Source organism: Phymastichus coffea, unplaced genomic scaffold (genome assembly GCF_024137745.1).
Source record: "Phymastichus coffea isolate CEN01 unplaced genomic scaffold, Cenicafe_Pcof_1.1 PCOF00111, whole genome shotgun sequence".
Taxonomy (NCBI): Eukaryota; Metazoa; Arthropoda; class Insecta; order Hymenoptera; family Eulophidae; genus Phymastichus; species Phymastichus coffea.
The window spans coordinates 679,574-702,948 of NW_026706922.1; the positions used below are offsets into that span (position 1 = coordinate 679,574).

Consider the following 23,375-nt stretch of genomic DNA (forward strand, 5'->3'; position numbering starts at 1 on the left):
GAGGGAAAGGGTTCGCGCGAGCTTTACGAGTGCTTTCCCTTCACGAGTTGTCGCGCGAAAACCGCTAACGAAGTGATTTGCCTCCGTTCCCTTCTGTTTTTTTTTCTCTCTTTTTTAACTTCCGCGTTTATTAAATACTATACGCTTGCAATTATTACTTTTTACCCACGAGTACGGCTGGCAGTACGACTTGAAACTTCGGTCGGGCACGTCCATTATAGTCGTTCGAGCAAGCGAAAAAGCACGCGTCGATCGCTCGGAGACAGACGAAGAGCTTTTTTCGGAGAGTCGCACATTTACCAGAGGCAAACACGCGCGCGTTTTGCCCACATTACCCGGGCGCGGAGGGGAAGGGGGAAGTGGTCGAGAGAGGAGGAAAAAGAAACGGCCTCTCCCTCTAACCAGGTCAGCGCGAAAAAAATAGCCCGCGGCCGCACAATAGGCGAAACTCGAAACTCGTATTTTTTTTCATCTCCCGACCTCCCAGCTCCGCGACGTTTAACGATCGGTCGTATACGGTATATACGAAGCAAACATACGTCAATTTTCCCCTAATTAGCGACATACAATTTACAGCGAGGCGATCGGCCGAGTCAATTGGAATTGGGATGCGGAGGGATTCAAAAGCAAGATAATGGTGAGTGTCGTCGACGCTGTTAGCGCCGGAGTCGGTGTGTTCGATTAGCCTAGTTCTCTTAGTTCGATGATTTACACATACACACGCGCGTGCACACACACACACACACACACACACACATACAAAGTGCGCGAGTGAGTTTGAGTGTCGAGAGTTTTGTATCTTGTTCGAGCCTGTAAAGTACTGAGTCGGTCGAAGATATCTCCCTTACGGGATTTGGTTTCCAAAAAATTTGATCTGTCGACCTCATCATCATCGCAGTCTACTTCATCGCAATCATATATATGTCCTTTCGTACTCTAGGTCAGATATACTCTTTTTTAAGTTTCTCTTTTATCACTATTTTCGATACATTTGATTGTCAGTTAAAACAAGCTGGTTTATAGATACCGCATGCCTACTTCTATAGATTCTAAGTATAATGCTAGGTCAAGGTATTATCAATGGAGATTATAATATATATACATATATAATATAATAGTAATAATAATAATCATTGTGAATAGTTGTGTGTCTGCGCGTGTTGTTGTGTGCGTGTGCGTGTGAGAGAGTTTGAACAACGAAAGGAATAAATCAAAGTTTACCGAGAGAAATAAAAACTGTTGGTCAGTGAGAGAGGAGAGAAACACGAGAGAAGTAAGGCAGAAACAAAAGTTTAAAGTGCGAGCAGGAAAAAGACAGCGAGCGAGAGAGAGAGGAAAGCCATTCGAGAGTGTCTATGTTTTGCCCCTGGTCCTTTTCTTCCTACTCTCTCGTACTTCTCGTCTTGCCGATTGTCTCGTGTAAGTATGGCTGCGCTTGATTCATCGCTCGATCAAGTTGAACGAGAGTCGAAAAAAGGCAATGAAAAAACGAGAAAATAGCGGAAGATGGATTAGCTTGATGCGTGATGACGTGTATATACGTCCTAAGGGTCCTAAGGGCGATATTCATATATATACATACATACATACATACATACATACATACATACATACATACATACATACATACATACATATATATATGTATATATATATACACATATATATGTGTATGTTAATTATAATTAATTGTGACTACACGGTAGGATGCTTTAAGGGTTGGGTTTATTGTAGTACGAGTTCAATCGTGCGTGCACGTACATACCCTTCGTGCGCGATACGTACACGCCGCAGGCTCAATATGAAAATATATACATGTACATGTTGGATGGATGTAATGACGACAATAACGACAATATGGATTCTTAATAAAAGAGCTCTATGCTAATTGTAAAGTAACTGAATTGGCTTGCGTTTTCTATATACACAATATGTATCATTACGGCTGCGGAGAGAGAAAAATAAGAGAATCAGGTTACGCAATGTGGAATGGGGAATGATAGTGCTAGTTTTGCCTTTTCTCTTCTTTTTGCTTTTTGCTTCATTGTTATTTGCTAATGCGAAAAAAAGTCTAAAAGAAACGAGATGGTCGTCGGAGAGTTTGAAAAAAAAAGACAACAACAAAAGGTCAAACAAACGAAACAGGCTTTGCTTTGTTATTCTTTTTTTAGCTACTATCGTTATCGTACGCGCTTCTATTTTTTCTTTTTTTTTTTTTTTTAAGTTTGTTTTTTTTTTGCTGTTTTTTAGTTCGTTTTTGCCGAGCGTTACGACTCGGCACAAACAATACTTACCATCTTGATGTCACTTATCGTGGCAATGCTTCGCACAAACAGGTTTACCCGGACAATGGCCGGCCCATCTGAGGGGCAGAAAAAGCACACAAGGAGGGGGGCCCTCGTTTATCATCAAAATTTTTTTCTCTTTCTTTGTATGAATGAGTTCGAGAGAGACAGAGACATTGCTTCTGCTTCTCTGTTTCCGAGATCTAGAAACTACGTGAGTTTTTTGGTAGACACATGAAATGATTGGCGTTATATATTATACATATATACATATATATACACAAATGTTGTGAAGTACAAGAGCTGTCGTTGTGTGCAAGAAGAAAAAGGCTCTCTGGCTGATAACGAACGTTACTCTCGCCCCGTTGTGCGTGCGCCATCGAGACTCGCGCGGAAAACAGAAGCGCGACGGGGGAGGGGGAGACAGCGGAGCGAAAAAAGAGGAGCCAAGCCGTAGGTACGTAACCGACAACCGACGGCGAACTAGACAGACACAAAGCAACGAAATTTAGCAAAATTATCGTCGGCGAAACGTGCGAGCGGGCTATGCGCAGCTGCAACAAAGCAGCGCGCGCGTACGCGAACTTTGCAGCTTTTGTGCTCGCCACTCGGAAGTTGGCTGGCGCTGAGCTTCGATTTTCGCTCGGCAGCAACTTTCTTTAACGAGTTGCGCGACTCTCTCTTTCCGCGCTCGGTTGGCTTTGCAGCGCCAACGACAGTTCCTCGCAATCGGACCGTTATGCGCCTCCTGTTTTTGTTTATTCCGCGACCTCGAATTAATTGTCGATGAGAATGAGAGTGAGAGGGAGTATCCGTGAACCGGGGAAGGTCCGATTAAAAAAGCGACCTCGCGTCGAAAATGGTAAGGGAAAGAGCGCCTCGATTGTTTGCTACAAGGATCGCAATATGTGTCCTCGAGTGGCGCTACTCGAGGGAGAGAGAAAGGGCGACTACGACGTGGACGCGCGCGAAATATGCCGATTCGATTGAAATCTGCGCAATAATCGCAGCTGCCGCATACGTCAGCAGCGCGGCTCCGCGCGGCGAGTGTGTGTGGCCGCAACATTTGCATAATTCTCCATGTCAGAGAGAGCGAGAGAGAGAGAGAGAGAGAGGAAGGGAGCGGCGCGCGGCGTGCTCAGCATATCTCTCCGTTAGCTGGCGCATACTCTTAGATCAGCATTCCCGGGATTGACCCGCGCCTCTATCCGCTAGGCACGCTCTCTGTCTCTCTCACTCCCTCGTCTGTTTATCGGCCGATAACGAGAACGCAAACCAAAGAAAACTAGCTGTATTGTCGACTAGGCGGGCCAGGGAGGTCGCTCGCGTCGATCGATCGAGCCGCTGATTCTTCTGAGAGAGAGAGAGAGAGAGGCTGCGCGCGCTGCTGGCTTGCTGCGATGCGATCACTGCACCCTGCACCTACGCGCGCAGCACCGCCATTCAAGATCTGCGCGTATGCCCGGCGTGCTTCCTCCTTTTTTTCCGCGTGCGCATCTATATTGGCAATTTGTCAGTATCGCGAAAAAGTATATATGTATCATTTATGGCCAGCGAAGAATAAAAACGAGTGTCAATTCCGTCAACGACGGTGGAGTGGGTGAAGCGATAAAAAGAGAGAGAGAACGTCGCTTTGGAAATTCGAAACTCTCGGGAAATGTTATTTGTCGTCTCTCTCTCTCTCTCTCTCTCTCTCTCTCTCTCTCCGCTTTATTGAAAAATGGTCGAGAGTCGGCGAGAGCGTAACATCGCAATCGCTTGACGAAGCAACTAACAGCGGCCACGATCAATGAACAATCACGTTCCGCGTTTCGCGCGAGCGTGAAGAAACATTTCTGGTTGATTCCGCAGTCGCCGAAAAGAAGCACGAGATTCAATTAGCGTCGAGCCGCCTGGGCACTGGCAGCAGCAGGTACTCCCTTTCACGAGTGCATCGATCGATCACCGGCTGCCGGAGAGTGCGGCCCACTCGACTCTTGCTCGCCAGCTGAATTAGGCTTCCGCGAGATTGACGTCTCCCTTCCTTCCCCTCTTCCGCTACCACCCTTTCACGCCTTTAAAAATTTGCTCAATCGCGCCGCTACGCGAACGCCCGGCTTGGATCTTGTAATTGCTGCAAAGCTCCTCCCCGAAAGCTCGTAGTCGAGAGAAGGAAGGCACGAAGGGTAGCGAGCTACGTGGGTGTGAACGGATGGCGAGCGCGGTGAAATAACGGAAGGTAAGAACAGAGATACAGACGTGTAAACCCGCAGCGATGGATGTACTTAGATGTGCGCTGGCACATTCATACGAGAGCCAGATAAAAAGAGAGGACAAGGGAAGGGTGTAGAAAGTGTTTTGTCCGCCAGTAGCTTTTCCGCGGAATACGAGTTAAAAATCCCCTTGAACGTATCGCACAGCAGCAAGCGAACAGTAGAGAGTCGTCGTCATCGTCGTCGTCGTCGTCGCCGTCGTCGTCGTCGTGTCGTCATCGTCGTCGTGTCTGCGTCGCGGTCACATATGCTTCAGCTCGCGCTCGCACAGACACACGCGAGAGCTCGTTTGCTGCGCGCAGTGAAACTGTGCGAGAGCTGCGATGATAATGCGGCATTATTGTCTCGTGTGGTGGTCATATATGTGTATATATGTATATATATATATGCCATGTACAATGTATTCTAAGCCTTCTCTCGCATTAGCATAATGAAAATTGAGCCTTCTGCGACGATAACAAGTGCGCGAGTCGTCTTTTCCTTTTGTAACGTGCGATTCGGCACGTTACAGCTGGTAGTTTGTCGATTGGAGAGGGCGTTGGCGAAACGCACACAGTTGCGCGCGTAAGCGATACAGAGCGCACGCACCTGCGTACTCACTCGTGACTGGCGCCCTTGCTGGGTGGTGCTCGCGATGGTTGCCAGCCGCTCTCCTCGACGACGGCTACCTGAAACGGAAAGCTTGCGGCCAAGCGCGAATGGCGAGCGCTACGTCCTCTTCGCTCGTGCGCGGACTCGCCTTTTCTGCGGCTAATCTGCGTCGCCCGCAGAGCAGACAGATCTCGAGGCGGGAGATGCGCACGCCAAATGTATTTCGAGGCGCCCGAAATACGGCCCGACAGCTGCGCGTGGGATTGAGCAGGAAGAGACAGCTGACCGTTAACAGTCGACGGTTGTACGAAAACAAGATTTATTGCCGCGACTTATAAATCAGTCCGCGTTCACTCGCACTTGCGCACGACTTTGCAATACCTCGAAGCGACTTTCAAACGACGGTATTAACGTGGAGTTGGGTGATCGCTCGGCTACTGGCAGGTGTCGGGCTGTGCAATGGCACAATTATCACTGCGTGCGATCATTGCACATCAACTCTATATTGGTCGTCCATTTTTATCGCTTACCCGCGCAACTACGCGAGTGTCTCTCCAATCGGGAAACTACCACGCTGAAACGTGCCGAGTTCCACGTCCAAAGCTAGTCGAGTTACATCTTTTACGCAATTATGGTTTTTTCGTTTTTACAAAAGCTAGTCTCTCTCGCTCAGGCTTTCAAAGAGCTCTTCCCCTATACATGATGGCCTGTAATTGGCTTTCAAGCTACAGAGAGTGTATTATGCCTAAGTAATTAATGTATTTACAGGATTTATTTTTCAGTCGGAGAGCTCGACGCGATGGAACAAAGAACAATGGAAAAAAGAAAATCCTGCCCTTTCGTTTGTTTGTTTGCTCGCTCGTTCCTGAGGGCGGTTCGAAAAAAGAAACGATGCGCGCGTACAAACTGCGCAGCGCATTCATATTAATTAGCGGAGCGAAAAAAAAAACACGAGCAGGAGAGTTAAAGGAATACGTGTATGTATTCGTCGTAACTGCGAGCGTAACAAGTGTAATCCGAAGTGTGTACGAATTGGTTTTCCCGTACTACTAGCAAAAATGTCGCTCTCGGCGTTTAATCCTCTTTTCGCCCCTCCCGCCGCGAAGCTCGAAAGCTTTTCATCGGCCATAACTCCGTCGCTCGAAGCTCGCCGAATCGATTTCGGACTCGAAAGAGCGCGGCCAACTTCGCCGAGCCGGCCCAGTTCTCGATTTCGAATAAGCAGCGACGCTCGCCGATCCTTCTCGCCGCTCTCCGCGACATACGAGCTTAATTTTCAAGTGGCGACGGCAACCGGGATCCGGGGGCAGTCGGACGCCCGCGCGCGAAACCTCCAATATAAACGATCCCTCCGCGCGGCGCTGGCTTTTTTCCCCGACTGCGCTGTTATTGCAGTTGGGAGAGCCGTCGACCGGGGAAAAATCAGGCGCTCGAGATGAAAAATCGATATACGTAGTCCCGAAACAGCGAGAAAAAATGTATATGGTAACGGGCGTACAGGCGATATTGGCGTACGAGCGAATCGACAATCCGATTAATCCCGAGAGAAAATATAGGAGCGCTTTCAGCGCAGCCGAGCAAGAGGACACACGAGCTGTCGCTCGGCTTTCGCGACTGTAGAAAATTCACCGCAAGCTCTTCCATGCAAAGGTGGTCCGCGCGAAACCGCTCGTCTCGTTGGGCCCGCCGCGGCGCGACGACAATTGGCCCCTTCGGCTTTAGCGGGCGGCGAGCTCTCGATCGAGCCGCCACGCAGCTGCAGGCTATAGCCGCGGAGAGCAGTCGCGCAATCACTCGCCGTGATGGCGCAGTCGCTCGTTCTTAATTGTCAATTAGGATTCTAATCAGCGGCGTCTCTTCCGTCCTCGTCCGTCGAGGGCCTGGCGTCCCCCTCTCCCCCGAGCTCGCTGGAATCCCATTCACGCCCTTTTCCACCGAGGTGTGCTTTCATTTCCCGTTCCCCTTCGCCAGCTGCAGTCGCGGCGTCGCGCCGTTCGCGCGAGATTGGACCTTTCTTCGCGCGAGGGCAAAACATTTTCGGCTTGCATTTGCATGGAGAGGAGCGCGAGCGTCCGTGCAAAAACTGCCAATTTGGCGGCGACGGCGACGACGAGGACGGCGGCTAATTGAGAAAATAAACCCGGGACGCAATTCGCTTTGCATGAAATTCGGTCGAGCTTGGCTACCGGGATTACACTTGCGTCAGCCGCGCTTCTAATTTAACGCACGCACACACGAAAAAGAAGGGGCCGGGGGGGGGGGGGGGGAGAACAAATAGTGCGGTCTGTCGGCATCCATCGCTACATTGGCGTCGTCGGCGCGCATGATCGATCATCCGCGATCGGCGCAGAGCCGAGTCGCTCGTTCGACAAGAGGTGATGAGCGCTGCACACATCGCAGAGGCTCTGAGGTGCGAAAGACAGATTAGTCGGCAGTGTGATCAGATGGCGGACGGAGCTGTGGAGGGGCGAGGTGTGTCGTGTGTGGCGGCGTGTGAGCGCGTGGGCGCTGTGTCGGTTACCTGTGCCGTTTACGCCGCTCGGCCTTATGCGGGCGTCGTAGCTGCCGGGGCCGAGGATGTCGTCCAGCACCTGCTTCTCCTTCTCCCGAAAGTTCATCTTCTTTGGCTGCCCACATCTGTAACACACGCACGCGGTCTCTCTCTGTACACAGCTCGATCGCTCGCGAGCGCGTTCGGCGCGTGCGCGGCCCAGGAGACCCGCGAGGCGGCCCTCCTTGCTCCGCTTTCCTCCGGCCAACTCGATCCCTATCTCGCGCTCCTTTCCTGCCTCGGCCTCCTTTCTCCCTTGGCACGCGCCGAGCTGCTCTCCTCTGAGTTATGGACTTGGCGTCCCGTGTATTAATTCCACGAATTTTTAATTAATTGAATGGACCCGAGAGCGTCGGCAGCCCTTCTTCATCTCTATCTCTCTCTCGTTTTCTTTTCCGCCACCGCTGAATTTCCGCGTCGGTTTATTTTTTCTCCACCGAGTTTACGCGCCAGCTACGGTCGACGGACTAAAGGCGAAGAGAGTTAGACAGGGGCTCGCCGACCTTTCCAATTAACGCCGAGGCGATTAGGATGAGAAAAGAGGCGAGTCGCATGCTGCGCGTCAATCAAGAGATTAATCGCGCGAACGATGGCGCGCGACGACAAGCGGCCAATTACCGGCGCTGTAGATCGAGGGCCGCCGATACGTTGCCGCGGCATTACGCTCCAAGCCCGCAAGCTCGCGCGCGCACGCTTCGCCCGAATTTTCCTGTTGGCGGCTGACGCGAAGCCTAACGAGGCCAATGACGAGTGTCGCGCTCGACATATGTATGCATCAAACGTTGTTCTTGTGCAGAGGAAGCTATTTTCTTTTTATATACGTATAGGCTTTTGTTCGCGGCGAGCGCGATGCTCCTCCGTGCGCTTTTTTTCGAGTCATTAGCGACGGAGACGGATGATCTTTTGTGTACGCTTGCTTAAATGCTGTATAGCTGTCTAATTAGTTTCGTGCGCGCGCGCACTCGCGAGAGAGAGAGAGAGAGACAGAGGTAGAGACGAAAGAGAGTCTTTCGTGAGCGTACAACTCTCGGTATTATTATTCTAAACGGACGTCTCGCAGAGGTGAAAAGGAGGCACATCGCGACTTTATCATGGCGCGTAGGGACACAATATTCGGGGGGAGGGGGGGGGGGGCTGATTAAACTCGGGGCTTCTCTCGCGTGATTTGTCGCAGTTTTCATCGGCTCGCTTAATCGCGCTTTCATTTCAATCGCTATGCCGTCACCGATAATTTGCGCGCGGCGAAAGAGCCAAACTGTGACGGATAGCCAGAGAGCGAGAGACAAATTTGGCGGAACGCTGTGTGCACGCGCCAATGACCGATTGCTGTACGTCGTACGAGATTTTAGATTTAGATTGCAACTGGATGAATTATTTGCCGGCGCGCGCCGGTTCAGTTGTTACATTTTCTCCCGTATTCCTTTTCTTTTTTCGCTTTACCGAACTGCGAGCGAAGCACCGTGGAAATTGCACGTACCTTGATTACCCCGTGACGAAACGTTTGCGCGCAAATTGGAGGTAATGTAGAGGGAGAGGGGCAATGTAAATAAAACTTTGATTCCAATTGAGAATTCCAATGTCGCGTCACCAGCGCGCGCGAAATTTCATTTGCTCGCATCGTCCAAGTCTGATTTTTCACGGAAATTCGAGCGCGCGCGCTGTAGCGCGAACTATACGCACGCCGCTCCAACTTCAAAATTGATAATTCCAATTTTGTGGAGCCCGATGCGCGCATTTCCAGATTGGCGCGATTGCGAATCCGCCTGGCAAAACTTCCGCGTTCGCGAGTGCGCAGAACCGTCGAATGTCGCTCGCTCGCGCGCTCGGCAACCAATTAGTGTTTCTATCCAAGAATCTCCATGATATTCCGCGCGGCGCACAGATCTTTCTCGGCCGAATAGATAATTCTCGATGCAGGCTCAGCTATCAAACAACAACCGCTGGGCCAATTCATAATTTGCCGTATCCACAGTAACCGATTACACTCAACTAATAATAAAAAAGAAAACGAATCCGTGCCTTTATTCGTCACATCACAAAAAAAAAAAAAAAAAAATCAAACAAACAAAAAAGGAGAAGAGAAGAAATCCATTGTCAATCTCTAACAAAGCGCATCGATCGCGTGTACTTTTTTCTTCCTCCGCGTAGCAGTAGCGGCAGCAGAAGCAGCCAGCCCGCAAGAGCACAATTAAAAACCCATCGAACGCTTCCGCGAGATAAAAAAAAATAAAAGAATAAAACGAAGAAAGAAAGAAAGAAAACAAAGGGAAAAATTCGCGTTACGCGAAACTGCAAAGTCGTTAACGCGAGATGGATATATGCGGGAAGGTGGAAGCTGCCACTAAAACCGTACGAGGCAGCGAGCGAGATTGACGCGTGCGCGAGTGAAAAAGCCGACAATTCGCCGCCTTGCGCGGGCACTTTTACGAGGAGGGAATATTTATCGGGGCGCGCTCGCTCGCGCTAGCCATTGGCGTATTGTCGGGCCGCTCGCGCGCCGGCGCTCGGAATTGATCACGGGGCGTGAGCGGCCGTTTAACGCGATCGTCACGATTCCTTTATTCTCGCGCGTCGAGGAGTCACGACGGCCAAGTGACGCGCATCGACGTCGCGTCAGACGGGCCAGTCCCGCGTGGCGACTGCTCCCCCGTTGAGGCTCTACTTGCTCCGTCTCACTCGTGAAAATGAACTCGTCACTCGAGCGGGGGTCGGGGATCGCTCGTTAAAAAGGCATCGAGACGTAAGAGATAGCTGCACTCGACGGATATTAAAAGCAAATTAGCCATGCATAACGCGACCTCTCTCCAGAAAAGTCAAACGTTGACCGCGCGCGCCCCAGTCTTGGATTCGAGAGAGGGGGTGCAAACTTCGGCTAGTTTACGCTCGTCAATATTTGTTTACCAGTCTCTCTCTCTCTCTCGCTCTCTCTCTCTCGCTCTCTCTCTCTCTCTCGCTCGCTCTCTCTCGCTCGCTCTCTCTCTCTCGCTCTCTCTCTCTCGCTCGCTCTCTCTCTCTCGCTCGCTCTCTCTCTCTCTGTATACGTCGCCGGTTCAACATACGTCGCCGTTCAACACACAACCAGGATAGCGGGAGGGGTGTAACTATCCAAACTTATATAGTTGAAGGTGATAAGGTGAAGAAGGAAGGATACGTGGCAGCGAAATAAGAGCAGCGTGTTCGCAATGTTGACAGGATAAACACCCAAAGAGGACGATTTCTCCCGGCAATCGTCCTCTGATTGCTCTCTCTGTTTCTCTCTTTCCCTTCAAGAACGGAAGAAAAGCTCAATTGAAGTCGAATTAAAATACGTGAGCGGAGTGCTAGGCACCAAATTCGGCTGGTCCGAGGCTGCCGGGCGAATCGATTGCTGCGTAGTCGTGGCCGGTCGATTGGCGAGAGCTCGTTAATCTTCGAGGAGAGGGGGGGGGGGGACGCAATTATAAACAGACCGGGGAGAGATTTCGCAGAGTCAGGACGATTACGCGAGGCGAGTGGCGTGATTGAGTAGAAGCGAAAGGCCGGAAAAGATCCAGGAGAGAGAGAGAGAGAGAAAGCGAGAAAGTATTTAGGCAACGCGAGGCAGTATAATGAAAAAGTATTTAAAGGGGTAGAGTGGTAGAGTGCGCGTGTCCGTAAGAGAGAGAGAGAGAGAGAGAGAGAGAGAGAGAGAGAGAGAGAGAGAGAGGTGAATAGACTCGCAGAGAACGATACTGCGCGCGCGAGTTTCTCATCAGCGTTCGAGCCGCGGGCTACCGGCGACGAGTCTGAATATTTCAACCTGCAGTCTTCCCTTCCGCATCCGCGTCGCTCGTCATCGTCGTCGTCGGCGTCGTTTGCTTCCTTTTCTCCTCACTGTTTATCCATGCAATTTTCTTCTTCTGCTCACGCTGTTTATCATCGATTCCTCTGTATCGCGAGTTAAAGCAGTTTTTCTAATGCAACTGCTACAAAGAGAGAGAGAGAGAGAGAGAGAGAGAGAGAGAGAGAGAGAGAGAGAGAGGGAAAAGGGAGATTTCCCCCTTCTCTTTTTACATTTGGCGCTCTCTGACGCTCGAGAGAGATGCCCGTAAGCGGAAAGCGAAGAAAATTGAGTTTGCCGTCCAAGTCCGTTCCGAAAGGCGTACGTGTGCAGGTGTATCGATCGGCTGATGCATGCGCTTCCTGGGTAATCGGAAAAGTTAGGCCGCTCCAGCGAGCGAGAGGAGGAAATATTGGTTGCGCGCGGCTCGAGCGAGCGGAGGACAGGTATATCGCCGCGTGACTCGTCGAGGAGACGTCGTCGCGGAGGCCCTCGACGCGTACTCCCCGCGTGGGGTCCGTCTCATTCGAACGCAGATGCGGCGCCAGTGGGGTTGCGAATGGCACAAAGCGCGATCGGGCACACGAGGGACAATCGGAGCGAGGCGCGCGCGCGCGCGCGCTGATGGACGGGCGCCGTCCAATCGCGCGGCGGGAGCGGCGCAAATCTCGAATACAAAGGATCTCGCGAGCGGGTCGAGAGAGTCGTAGGTGCGCCGGCGCCGGCGGTGGTGGTCGTGCGGCGATAAACTCACCTCGCTGGATGTAGCAGGAGTAGTGCCAGTAACGCTATCAGCGGTAGTGCTCCAGGCCACATTGCGAAAGCCTGAAAGCAGATGTAATCACGTTTGTATAATGAGAGACAGAGGAAACCCACGCCCTCGTCGAACTTATGTGCGCGCTTCACGTCAAAGCCTTCATCTATACGTCATGGCTGTCTCTCTCTCTCTCTCTCTCTCTCTCTCTCTCTCTCTCTCTCTCTCTGTTCTCTGTTCTCGCTCTATTCGCACACGGACCTTCCTTCGACGCGCAAAGAAATTGCAGAGCCTAGCTTTTGATTCGCCGTGATTACGGCTCGAACTTTATTGCGCCGTGTCGCGTCCGCCCTTTTCTTCCTGCGAGGTGTACGGAAACCCTCCCACGACGTGTCTTCAAATCCCGATACACGTATTTACAGGCTTTAATTGAAACGAATCGCTGCGACGTTCGTATTTACTTAGCCCTGCCCTCCAAGGTCCGAGGAGTATGCGATTGTCCGGCTATTGTTCTTTCGAAAAGGCGATACGTCGATAGATCGGCGAACGATCGCCAAAGTACCATACGAACGCGCGGGCGGACGGAAGGATCAAGTGCGTACGCGCGCGCGACGATTGCTCTGCGAAAGGGATAACCTCCGTAGTTAGTCGGCTAGACTCGCCGCTTGTTCTTGCTTCGCTTCGGCTGTCGCCGGAACGACGGGTTGGTCGGCGTGGTCCACGAAACCGAACGTTCGCCGTGGCGCGACCTCGCCAGCCGAGAATCCTCGGAAAATCGTTCCGAAAGACGAGGGGCCAAGAGGTAGACCGTTACACGATTCCCACCGGCTGCCGGCTACGTTGCATCGTTAGCGCTATCCGGAATATCTCCATCGAAAAACACCCTGTCGCTACACCGTGCAAATCGGATCGACGGAAAATCGCGCACGTCGCCGAGGTGCGAGATTATATACGGCAGAGAGACTTTTAGCTAGAAGAAGATGATAAAAAGGAAGGTAGTGCGCGCTAGAGGGAGAAAGAGAGAGAGAGAGAGAGCGAAGAAAGAAGTTTACTCAAGTCCCGTAGGAGTCTGCTACACTGCGCTTCTCTGCATTTTAAGAGCGTCTCCTAAATCTTGGCCGAGGCTGCTGCCCTCGTAATTCACATCGCAATTTCTCCCTCCTCGCGAGCAGCCAACGACCAGTATACTGCCGCTACTTTTCCCCGGAGGGAATAAAAAATAAAAAAGAAAGCGAAAGAAGGAGAGAATCGGCCGGTTCCTGGTATCCTTGTGCGTCTGCGATACGTTATTACACAGAGCTTTTGCACACGCGCGCGCGCGCACGTTGTCTCGGGCGGCAGAAAACCCGGGGCAAGAGATGATGTATTAGATCGCAGCTTCGGCAAGCACTTCTTACCGTACTGCGCCAGACACGCGCGCATTGTCTCGATGTTGGTAGATCCGCGTGCAGCCCCGTACGAGCGTCCAATAACTGGCGAACTGGCTTTCGCGCCTAGTTTCTATGTAGTCGCTTTATCGCCCACGCCTGATAGAGTCGAGACTCGTGATTTCGGATGGATTTCCATTATCGCCTCCCGCGCGCACTTCTCACTCCCGGACTCCGTTCCGTCCCGAGAGCTACGAAAGTCTCCGAGACTCCTTTTCTTCGGCCGAAACGCTGCGGTTTTTTCAACATCCCCTGCCCTCTCTCGCGCGCGCATCACCCTGCACTGGCTTCGAACCGCCGCCGAGCTGCGTGCGGAGGGAGAGGGACGAAAAAAGAAATCTCCATACCGGCGACAATGATCTAGCTCACCAGTTCAAAGAGAATCCATTAAAGTTGAATGACAACAGAATAAAAAAAGAGAGCTTTTCATTATTATTTTTTTCTTTTTGCCGAGGTCGAGCGCTATAGAATAGATTCGAGACGGAACGCGGCTACGTTAGCTCTCTCTCTCTCTCTCTCTCTCTCTCTCTCTCTCTCTCTCTCTCTCTCTCTTTTTCTCTTTTTCCGTTTTGCTGCAAACAGAAAGAGTTCATCGTTTTAATCGCGCGCGCTCAAGGAAAAAAAACAGTTGCTTACGCAGCACTTTGGTAGAAAGCTCAGACAATCGAGAGAGACAGAGAGAGAGAGAGAAAATGGGGAGCCTCGTCGCACGCGCGCACACAATCTCGTCGAGTATGTCAGTGTGTTATCGGCGAGCCGGTTGGCTGGGCATGAAGGGAAGGACGCAACGAGCCATACCTGGAGTGTGGTGAAGTCCTAGGCTAGCGTTGAATGCCAGGGGCTGCGCTGCTCTCGCGGATCCGGCATGGCGGCGGCGGCTGCTGCCGGACGAGTTGGCACGGACGACGACGACGACAGCGGCGCAGGGCGACAGCGCCGACGGCGACGACGTCGACGTTACTGGGCGGCTTGGTCTTCGGCGCGCCAGCTCCCTCCTCGCGCCTGCTGCCGCTTAACCGGCCGAGCGCGGCGGCGGCGGCGGCCAGTCACCGCCTAACTCGCTCTCACTGTCCTCGTCGCCGTCGTCCGCTGGCGCAGCCTCCTGCGCGCTCTGCTGGCCTCTCATACCCGCGGCACATGTAATCGTCCCAGGTGGAGCGGGCAGTGCGGACGCAAGCCGAGACGAAAGGACCGAGAGACGAGACAGGCAGAGAAAGACAGAGAGACAGAGAGAGAGAGAGAGAGAGAGAGAGGTAGAGTAAAAGAGAGAGAAGATGCGTGGGCCAGAGTCAACGAACCGCTTGCCAAAGCGTCGTATCCTGGACTGAAGCGCTCTCCGACAGCAGCAGTAGCCGGAGTGAGTCGGCGGGAGGGAAGAGGGTAGCAGAAGCGTTGCGCGCGCTGCGCTATTGATCTCTCTGGCGGCGGACCCAGCAGCAGCAGCAGCGGCGGCAACGGCAGCAGCAGCGGCACTCTCTCTCTCGCTCTCTCTCTCTCTCTCTCTCTCTCTCGCCGCGGCGCGTCGCTTTAGCAACGTGACGTCATTCCCAGCATCACTCGCGCGCGTCGTGCCCTCCTTCTCCGCAGCAGCGGCGACTCTCCTATTCCGACACACCGCGCCCTTTCCTTTTCGCGCTCTGCTCCGCAGCCTCTCTGCCCCGCCGCGCGCACCTTGCCGCTCGGTCGGCTTTCAACTACTTCTCCTCGACGAACCCGCGATGACGACGATCGAGTCATCTCGACCCTGCTTCTCGTGTCGCGCGAGTCCGCGAGCGACGTATCTCGCGCTGTCCAGCGAATCAACCGGGCTACGAGGAACGCGCCGCACTTAATCGATGCCGATATTTCAGACGCGTCGTCGATGTGATTTCTTTGCCGCCTCTCCCCTCGCCTTCTTCTCGACTACGGAATTTTGATGATCGGCCGGCTCGGCTCGTTCTTCTTGTATTCATCGATGTGGAGGGTCCTCCCTCGGCGTCGTGAAGGGTGGGGCTCTCTCTCTCTCTCTCTCTCTCTCGGGTTTTTCGTTGGCCGCGAGGCTAAACGACGCTTTAAAAATAGATCTCTCGTCCGCGCTGACGAGATGAATGTTTAAAAGGACACTTGGCATTTTGTCCGCTCGGCGCGCCTGTATGTCAGCATCTTTTGCGCGGGAGTTTGTTGCAGGACAGCATTAGCAATCACTTAGCTTCCTCCTTGTCTGCCCTCCGGAGAAATAAAACAAACCGCCTACGATTCACTTAAAAAGAAGTAAACTCTCTTTCTCTCTCTTTCTTTGGCTAAACACCGAAACGTAAACGGCTCGCATTCCCCTAACTACAACTCGAATTCTTTGCCTCGGATATCCCCCGGGGGACTCTGTTTGGCGCCGCTTCGAACACAGAAGAGAGAGAGAGAGAGGAGAGAGAGAGAGAGAGAGAGAGAGAGAGAGAGAGAGAGAGAGAGAGAGAGAGAGAGAGAGAAAACGGACGACAAGCTCCTTGATTTAATGTCTTCTTTTGTCTTCCGTCCAGCCTCTTGTAGCGCGTGCAGGACTACTTATATGCACCGGTCACAATGCTCATTCTTATACACTCAGCGTTTTATCGGGCCTCGTGCTCGCCGCTTTTCCGCCGCTTATTTGCAGGCGTGGGCGACGCCAACAAAGCCACGTCACTTTTTTTTCCATCGGCAATGCGCCGCTTCGCACCTACGCGCGCGATCTCTTATCGGCGCTTCTTGCCCCAGCAGCCTCCCGTCTGCCTCTTCATTTTCCCTCGCTCCAGCTCGGGGATTATCTCTGTCAATTCTGCAATTTGTATACTCGACCGAAATATCGTTCTCGCGTGCGGCGCGTCTCGCAAATTTACAGATGCTCGCTTAGATTTTATCTTCTCGCGGTTTTTTTTTCCCCTGCTCTCTCGATAAATAATGCGCGCGACGGCGAGGATTCACTCGGCGCGTAATCCAATTTCCACGAGACGTCGCGAATCGCGCGGTACGCGCGCGAACGACGATCGTAACTGCCCCGTTTCGCTTACGACGCGGTGCGTCGAAATAAAAAGCAACAAACGGCAACGTATTATTTTTTTTTTCTTGTTTTTTCTTTTGACCCTCTCGTCGCGCAACAAAACTCCCGTCGCGTGACGCGTGGGTGAATTTAGAGCCGTGCGAACGTACGCGTCCGAAAAAGCCCCTTTCAATCGGACGCGCGACAAACAATTAGAAAAAGCTCTCGAGCGAGTATCATAATTATGAGCGCCCCCGCTCCAGCCGACCTCGTCGCAATATAATCCTGGACGCGCAGCGTGCTCGTAAAAACGATACACGCACTGCAAGAGCATCGGGACTCGAGGGAAAAAGTTTTTCTCTCGAAGGCACCTTTGCGAAAACCCGGCTGTTTATCACGCGAGCGCGCGCGCGCGCGCGCCGACTCTCGGTGCTTATTAAATTGACGGCACACGTGGAGGAAGCAAGGCAATCGGCGCGAAAGGGACGCCGGCGCGTCTTTTATTTTCTTCTTCTTTCTTTTTCTTTTTTTTTTTCGCTGCAGCGTACGCGTGACATAATAATGATTGCGCGAGCGAGGAAGTGGGCGAGCAAGGTGGGTGAGCGAGCGACCGAGCGAGAGAGAGAGAGAGAGAGAGAGATAGAGAGAGAGAGAGAGAGAAAGGCCTGGGAGAATTTATGGATCGGCTTCGACGAGCTTCAGCTAGCTGGCTGCCGGCGGCGCTTGCAGCGCCACCTTTGCCTCGCTCTGTCGCTCGTACGTGGCCGCGCGTTTTCTTCGCAGCGCCGCCGCCGTTATTTTGTATATCGCGACGGCGGCGGCGACGACAAGCGCGCCGCGTCCCTTTCACTCCGCCACGGACTGACGCCGCCGGAGCGTGGCTTCGCACCTTCTTTGCCAGCGGTACGCGTCAGCGGCACGCCACTGGCCGGGTCTATTGAAAATTTTCGCGCGCGCGCGCGCGAAGGGTGTGGCTATAAGCTGGCCCCTGGAATAAAGTGAGAGAAAGAGAGAAGTAGGAAGCTGAACACTCTCTCTCCCTCTCTGGCTCTCTCTTTCGCTTTTTTCTCTGTGCTCACCTGATTTTTCTTACGCGGAGAGCTTTGGCTCTCCTTTTTACTCGCGGCGCGCAGCAGAAGTTCTCAGCCGACGATGTTCTCGCTCTCGGTCCCAGCGACCGAGTAGCGGGGATTTCGCGACGAAGGATTTCGAGCCATTTCTGAAAGTAAAACGAGAGCAGGGATTGCTTTCCATTATGCTCGGGGATGAGGGATTGAAGTGTCGTTAGAAGCCGACTCTCTCTCTCTCTCTCTCTCTCTCTCTCTCTCTCTCTGATTTTACTTTAATTTTTTCTTCCCCGACCCCTTTGTACACGCGGTACACGCTCTCCTCTATTTACGCTCGGCAATTTTTTAATTTGCGAACGCCACCGCTGACGATTCAATTTCGTGGCTTCGACGGAGTGACGTTTTAAAAGGCGCGCCCGCCTCGTCTGACTATACGCGTGCCCGCGCTACTCTGTGCGCGGGCGCCTGCTTTTTCCAGTTCGACCGCCTGCTGATTAATCGCGCGTTGCCCAACTAGCGAGCGGGCATGTAGATTCTTGTCTCGCGCGAGGCTCAAGCCCCAGCCAGACGGGAATATCCTTGTCGAACACGTCGAGCTCGACATTTTTCCGAGATAAAAACGCGCGCACTCCCGGCCGGCACATTGAAAATTGCGTATCTATTTCCTGCGCGCCGTGCACGGGATTGAATTCGGGAAAAATGAATAAATACATTGCGTCCGGAGAAAGTAAGATAGAGAGAGAGAGAGGAGAGAGAGAGAGAGAGAGAGAGAGAGAGGAGAGAGAGAGAGGAGAGAGGAGAGAGAGAGAGGTGAGAGGAGAGAGAGAGAGAGAGAGAGAGAGAGAGAGATAGATATACATGTTATTCGCGGGGAAAAAAACGGTGGCGAAATTCCTCTTTGTAGCTCTCCAGTCCATAAATACATTTGTCGTGGTGAGAGCGGAGACGGTGGTGAGCATCGAGCAGGAAAATCGGGAGAAACCGGTAATTCCTGTTACCTGGGTGAACTCCGGAGCGAGGGAAGCCAAGCCGAGCCGGCCCACTGAAATGCTCGTGAATTCCACGGCATAAGCTTCTGGAAAATGTTTGTTATTCGGCTTTGAAAACAAATGCCGTCATGATTTTCATTACTTCCCGCGCGAATTCCTCTCATTATTAAATGGAAACGTTGCCCGCCAGTAATTACGCGCCGGGGCTCGCGGACAAGTTGACCGTCGCATTAAATACGACGGCGAAGAACTGCTCACCGCTCGCGCATTTTCGCGAAGAAAGTGGCCGGTACATCGCGTATATTGCACGACGCGAGAGAGACACCGCGCAGAAGTTTCCCGTGCGAGCCGATGAATAAATCGACGGAAAGAGGTACTATTAATAAAAATTTTTCGACGCTCGTCTGCAGCGGGACCGATATACACATCGGAACGCAGACGCGTTTACGAAAAGACGAATGGCTAGATAGATAGATACGTAGATAGATAGGTATATTTATGTTCGGGATAGCTATAAAGTCGCGTAATTTATTTTATTCTCATGCCGCTCCTCCCCCCATTGTTGTTTATGCAAGTAGATTGCACATCCGAGAGAGAGAGACAGAGAGAGAGACAGAGAGAGAGACAGAGAGAGAAATATCGTGTGATTGATTTCCATCGCACGTGGCGTTTCGTCCGCGCGTCTCTTTTTTTTCCAATCGCTCGTATATATCTACGCGATGACGATGTGCGCGTAGATGAGTAGCAGGACGATACGGCCAATTATTTATCGAAAATTTTTACCTATAAATCAAAAACTTGATGTAACGCTGTACCTCTTCATGATAACAATTTATACTTTTCATTTTATTTTGCGTGCAGTTATTCGAACGATTTTTGCGATAGAGAGCGAGTAAAAAGCTTGTGGGCGAAATTTTGCCAAGCGAAAATTCATGAAATAGCGAGAATTTCCTGGGATAGCGGTGGCGAGTATTTCGCAAAATTTATGTGAGAAGATTGAATAACTCGTCCATTTGCCTGTGCAAACTTTGCTCTCCCCATGACGTATGTGTGGGCTGAGAACTTTTTCGAAAATAACAGGAAAAGAGAAAGAGTCAATAGTGTATCGCGGTAGCCTTTCCCCGCGATTCAGTGCGAAACAAAAAAAGGAAAAAAAAACAGTGACAACGAAATAAATCAAAGCTACGTCTCTATTTCTCTCTTCTTTCGGATTGATTCGTGCGGTAAAAGTCGAATAATCCAATGCAGCGTGCGCGAGGCGTAATTTAATCAACCGTCGGTGTGATTGTTTGCACGAACGTGTGCATATAATACTCGAGGGATTCCCTCTTCCTCTCTCGCGCGTGTTTTAATAACAAAGAAAAAAAAACACCGTTAAAATTGTCCGCTTAGTAAGCACGCTAAATTACACTTTTTTCCTTCGTCGGTCGTCGAACAATAAAGAAAAGAAAAGTAAAAGACGTTGACGTGAAAAATACGAGAATCCACGGTGGATAAAGTTAGCCGGCGCAAGTGTACGGAGCATGGGGGGAAAGACGGCCGTCCGCGTGATCGTTAGCGGCGAGGCTGGCAACTCGTGCCTAGGGCCTCGAGCAATAGCTTGCGCCTCGAGCGGTTAAAGAGTTGGGAAGGCGCAGCGAGCGGCCGAGGAAGAAGCACAGAACAGGCAAATATTGCTCGCCTCGGGCTATATCCAACTTCTCGCACTTCTCTTTCCTCGGACTACTTCATTCTTTCCCCGTCGAAGGGGTGAGACAGACTAATTACGCGGCAAACGGATATTTGACTATTTTTCGCTTGGCGCCGCTGATGGAGGCTGTTGGCTGCTCGACGTGTATCGACCGACTTGACTTTCTCTTTTTCTTTCATTCATGTTTGATACTTGCCGTCCAAACGATATTTTCGCGAGTCGAACATTGGGACTTGTAAGCCGCCGACGTGAATAGACTCTTGGATGGCGGACGAATCGCCGTGTACGATGAATCGAGTTTGCCGAATTGTCTGTGAAAGATTGATAAAAGAAAGCGCGCGCGCATTTGAAAAGGGATGCAACTGTTTTGAAAGGCGAGCACGAGTGGAAAACGGAGTGACGACGTTTGAGAACAGAAAACTGGAAGTCGAGTGCGCGGTCATTGAAAACCGGAACCGGATGCTGGGAATTAAAGGACGCGAGTGCTCTGATAAATAAAGATGAGCTTTGGCTCACGAGGAGTCTCTTGCCGCTGTCTCGAAGCCTTTCAATGGTGCATCTGCCTTGGAAGTCTGTCAATTTATATCGACTTCTTTTTCTCCCCTGAAAATTAATTCGAAATCTCCGTGGCACGTCTGCAATGACGCGGAAATTTCGCTGACGGCAAGCCTTTATTTCACTTTATATGCCGCTCGTAAAAATACGCGCCAGATGCTTCCAAGGACATCGCCGGCTCCATATAACGTAAACTCGTCTTACAAACGAATATTCAAGACAGTTACTCGTACAAATCACTCGCGGGTAATTCGAGCTTTCAAATTCAGGTAAGCATTCTCGCAGCCGCGATCGACGTTAAATTCTAACAATTGAATTTCTATGATTACGCTGCCGCGTTTCAAATTGATTTCGCGATATTTTGTCGACTCTGTTGGCAAAACAACGGCAAACGGATACCGCGGACGGAAATAATCCTCGGTAGCGTCACTGCCGTGGAAAGATATTGCATGAATCGATAACTCAACAGAAGTGAAAGATAAGCAAATAAAACGCGATCGCGAAGAAAATCTATCATCCTCGAAAAACCTAATAATGGTTCTGCGTCAAACAATAACAATAACAACCAATTGGACAACTTATCGAGGTCAATTTATCACGGTTCTTTTGGAAAAAAAAAATTTATTATCGCTGGCAAGCTACGTAGGAAAGCTCGAGTTTACGTTCGGAGAGCGAAAGATTGTTTGCGCATCCGGAAAATAATAACTTTCGGAGCGAAAAAAAATCCTCGCCTTAATTACACTAACGGAAAAGCATGAGAAATCAACTTTTGCCACCCACGCAAGCGCGCGCGTTTCACTAATTACAAACGTAAAAAATGCACGTGAAAAAAAAAGAAAAAAAATCTATCGTCCGCAAACGAAAAAATTCCTCTGCGCGTTTAATCATATAGTGCGTATATATAAAGTCAATAGGTGTTCCGCGAGAAATAGCGCGCGATAGCCTCGCGAAAATCCCCAGGCGACGCGACTTCTTTGTGTAATTAGCGAGGACGAGCTGCTTTCGCCCCTTGTTTTCGCACTGGAAATTAAATTGCGCTCGCACGCATCGTCTGTGACGGTCATTGCGTGAGCTCGCATTTTCTCGCGGCCGGGAATTAATGAGTGGAGCGAACGGAGTGGAGCGGCGTAAGAGTCTCTCTGCTAATCATCGGCAATGCCTTTGATCTGCAGCAGCAGCGGAGGCGGCGACGGTAGAAGTCGAGCAGCACAGCGTGTGCACACGCGCAGGGCGGCTGCAAGTGAGAGATGGACTCGAATATAATCTGATTATCTGCTGCTCGGCCAAGTAGCGTTTCGGCCTTAAACAACGACGCTGATAGAGGCCTGCTAATGCATCGAGAGCATCACTTAGCCGCGAGTCGTCTGCGTATCGATCGCGGCACACTGCACTAGGCCTCGCCGCGCTGATTGTTTAGCCGCGTGCTCTCTGATTGAAACCTACATTTTCAATGCGCTTCGCCGCGATGCAATTCCGAGCGCAGCCAGCCGGCCAAATAAAAGAGCACACATCAAATTAAAAAAGTTTTTCACTCGCGCGTGTTTGACGACTCGAATCGGAGCAGCCGTGGCGCGGGAAATTATCGACATTAAAACTATAATTCTCCTTGGTATCCGGGGCTTCACGCTGGGCTCTACCTCTCGCGCACGTATAACAATAAATTTTTTGTTCTCTTTTTCGTTCGGAAAAATCGCATGGCGCTCGCACCCCCCCCCCCCCCCCCCCGGGAGAATTATAAATCACGAGGCATGTTTAGATAATGCTGCCGAGCACTTTAATTCCGTTTCATTTAAACAAGCTGCTCGAAGTAGATAGCTGCCGCCGCCGCGCGTTATATACATCGCTCCTCTCTCTCTCTCTCTCTCTCTCTCTCTCTCTCTCTCTCTCTCTCTCTCTCTCTTTTGTTTCATGTATATTCAGAACACGTTTACACTTTACAGCTCGCGCGAGTGAGCGCTCTCTGCAATAATTTTTAACACGAAAGCTCGACCTCCATTACGCGCGTGCTCATTCATAAAGTAAACTGGAAACAGTCGCGTGTTTGCTCTCTCTCTCTCTCACCCTCTTTTACGATCCACTTTGCCGACTTTTATTATACCCCCCCCCCCCCCTGTCCGATATATATCGGGGGAAAACAATCCTTTGCCACACAGCATAAAGAAAAGCTCTATGAAATGTTCACTCGTCCATCGTTCCCGTGGGTTGGCTGAAAGAGGTAGAAAAAAGTACGCGGCTCGTTCGATGCCCATTAACGCAGCACGCGCGCGCTTGTGTGCAGGGGGCGATTAATAAAAAAAAAGCGTCGCGCGCACGTGTGTGTGTGTGTGACCTGGTCGCGTAGCGCAGAGCAAGGTTTATTTTTCAAGTGCGCCAAATGACGTAGGAGAGCGCATTTGGTTTATTCACCCGCACACGAGAACGAGACT

The 23,375-nt window shown here is 51.3% G+C and overlaps 1 protein-coding gene across 9 annotated transcripts in view; it reads right to left on the reverse strand.

Moving 5' to 3' along the window:
- LOC131670555 (glutamate-gated chloride channel) overlaps positions 1–14,992 on the reverse strand; it is a 33,827-nt gene extending 18,835 nt beyond the window's left edge. For 5 of the 9 annotated variants that reach the window (XM_058946241.1, XM_058946238.1, XM_058946244.1 and 2 more), the window contains exons 1-3: positions 14,458–14,992; positions 12,233–12,303; positions 7,650–7,765 (exon numbers count right to left, since the gene is read on the reverse strand). In XM_058946241.1, coding sequence (XP_058802224.1) covers positions 7,650–7,765; positions 12,233–12,294 — 178 coding nt within the window. In that variant the 5' untranslated portion in view covers positions 12,295–12,303; positions 14,458–14,992. Of the gene's footprint in view, positions 1–2,294; positions 2,363–7,649; positions 7,766–12,232; positions 12,304–14,457 lie in introns of those variants that run through there. The other 4 variants (XM_058946243.1, XM_058946239.1, XM_058946236.1 and 1 more) reach the window with 2 other exon arrangements.
- Between the last annotated feature and the right edge of the window lie 8,383 nt (positions 14,993–23,375).